At 50.7% G+C, this 2,544-nt stretch overlaps 1 protein-coding gene across 1 annotated transcript in view; it reads left to right on the forward strand.

Annotated features, from left to right (window-relative positions):
- The window catches only part of Cacna1a (calcium voltage-gated channel subunit alpha1 A), a 243,021-nt gene that overhangs the window by 231,766 nt on the left and 8,711 nt on the right, over positions 1 to 2,544 (forward strand). The window contains 2 exon segments of the mRNA XM_026777920.1: positions 1,053 to 1,160; positions 1,240 to 1,340. Of these exon segments, the coding sequence (XP_026633721.1) occupies positions 1,053 to 1,160; positions 1,240 to 1,340 (209 nt within the window).

A 2,544-nucleotide genomic window follows, 5' to 3' on the forward strand; every position in this document is an offset into this window, starting at 1 on the left:
TCTCTCTCTCTCTCTCTCTCTCTCTCTCTCTCTCACACACACACACACACACACACATAAATAAATAAATGCTATGGAAAGAGAAAGCCTACAGCAGGGAAAACTAGGGGCTGGGAGACAGCTCGGTCAGTAAAGTTTGCTGTACAGTGAGGAGCCCTTCAGTCACCGGGAACCTGTGCAGAGCAACAAACACTAGTCGAGCACTGGCTAGGTGGAGACAGCTGAATCCTCCGGACCCTCGCCTAATAGGTGAATCCCAGGCCGTTGAGAAATCCAGTTTCAAAAAAACGAGACAGGGCTGGAGGGATGGCTCAGTGGTTAAGAGCACTGGCTGCTCTTCCAGAGGCCCTGAGTTCAATTCCCAGCACCCACATGGCAGCTCACAACTGTCTATAACTCCAGTTCCAAAGGATCTAACACCTTCACACCAATGCACATAAAATAAAGTTAAATAATTTTTTCAAAAAACGAGACAGATGGCTCCTGCGGAATGACAGCCAAGGCTCACCTCTGACCTCCACATGCATGCACACACGTAATGTTTATGTCTCCAACCTGGCTGATACACTTTCCTGGTCCCAACTATCAGGTGCCTCGTTCACAGAACAAGGCTGTCTGTCATTCCAGACGTTTTTTGGTGTGGTTCAGTGGTGTAGCTCTTACCTAGTATATGCAAGATCCTGGATTCCATCCCCAGCACCCAGAGTAGCCTCCAAAACTCTGATGCCAACCAGTTTGTGAACTTGAACTTCAGCACTGTGGCAGTAATGGCCTGGAGGTGCTGTCCCAACGTGGCACACACATACACTGCTTGGGTCAGCAAACAGCAGGTAGGGCAAGTGCTATAACTCATCCTGATGGTTTTCACCAGTGGGGAAACTGAGGCAGTGGGAGGTAGCCAACCCTAGGAACACAGTTGGTAAGTGGAAGCCAGGATAAAATCCTGGCCCTTCCGGTGCCTCTAGGCCAGAACTGTGGGTCCTGGCAGTGGCCCCGCACTGGCCCCAGAGCCCAGCCTGCAGATGCTCAACCTCCTTCTCCCCATATTGTAGGCGGAGCCGACAAGCAGCAAATGGATGCAGAGCTCCGAAAGGAGATGATGGCCATCTGGCCCAACCTGTCCCAGAAGACCCTAGATCTGCTGGTCACTCCTCACAAGTGTAAGCAAAAGCCCAGGGAGGGGCAGGGTCGGATCAGGGAGGGGCCCGGCCTGCGTGAGAGCTTGCCTGTCCTCCACAGCCACAGACCTGACAGTGGGCAAGATCTACGCGGCCATGATGATCATGGAGTACTACCGACAGAGCAAGGCCAAGAAACTTCAGGCCATGCGAGAGGAGCAGGTACTTCCATTGCTGGGGGTGCCGGGGGTGGGGTGTCAGGTCTGGTGGTCTTCATGGGAACCAGTCACGACAAGGAGTGTCTGAGGGTAGGCCATTTCACGAACACCTAACCAACAAACTTTCAGCCACCAACAGGTACTCAGTATCTGTTGTGCAGGTCACTGTTTAAGACTCTGGCATGGACGTCTGCCCTGACATAGTTGAAAATACTAAATGACTGTTCTCATTGTGGCAGGTAGTACCACGGGGTGGTGGGGGGAATGGAACCAACCAAAGAACATCCAGTGCTAGAACAGGGGTGTGTGGTGTGAAATAAGCTGTCGAAGACACCCTCCCGGGAGACATGCTCAGGTGAAAAGCAAAAGGCCTGGAGACGTGGCTCAGCAGTTAAGAGCTAAGGGTGGGTGCTCTTGCAGAGAGCCTTTGTTTAGTTCCTACCACCCATGGGGTGTCTCATAACTGCCTGGAATGCCCTCTTCTGGCCTCTGTGGTCACCTGATCATGTGCGGCACACAGACACACACGCACAGGCCTACACACGTGCACATAAAATGGTAAGATTTTTAAAGGTGTCGGACACCAGGCGTGGTGGCGCACGCCATTAATTCCAGCCCTAGGGAGGCAGAGGAAAGCAGATAGAAAGAAAGAAAAGAAGGAAAGGGTTTATTTCCAGAGTGAGACCTTTGCTGTGTGACAAAACTGTTCCAGGAGAGACCTGACACTCACCACAGATAGGGAACCCACAACAGACAAAAGTTCAACTTGGACAACATGAGTTTTATTGGGGTTACTTAAGAATCAGAAATGAAGCCGGGCTGTGGTGGCACATGCCTTTAATCCCAGCACTTGGGACAAGAGGCATTTCTGTGTGAGTTGGAAGCCAACCTAGTCTACAGAGCTAGTTCCAGGACAGCTCCAAAGCTACAGAGAAACCCAGTCTCAAAAAACAAACAAACAAAAAAGAATTAGATGACCAGGCAGTGGTGGCTCACACCTTTAATTTAATATCTAGCACATGGGAGGCAGAGGCAGGCAAATTTCAGTGAGTTCGACACTAGCCTGTTCTACAAAGCAAGTTCCAAGACACCCAGGACTGTTACACAGAGAAACCCTGTCTCAAAACAAAACACCCAGGACTGTTACACAGAGAAACCCTGTCTCAAAACAAAACACCCAGGACTGTTACACAGAGAAACCCTGTCTC

The sequence above is a fragment of the Microtus ochrogaster genome, unplaced genomic scaffold (genome assembly GCF_000317375.1).
Source record: "Microtus ochrogaster isolate Prairie Vole_2 unplaced genomic scaffold, MicOch1.0 UNK90, whole genome shotgun sequence".
NCBI classification, from domain to species: Eukaryota; Metazoa; Chordata; class Mammalia; order Rodentia; family Cricetidae; genus Microtus; species Microtus ochrogaster.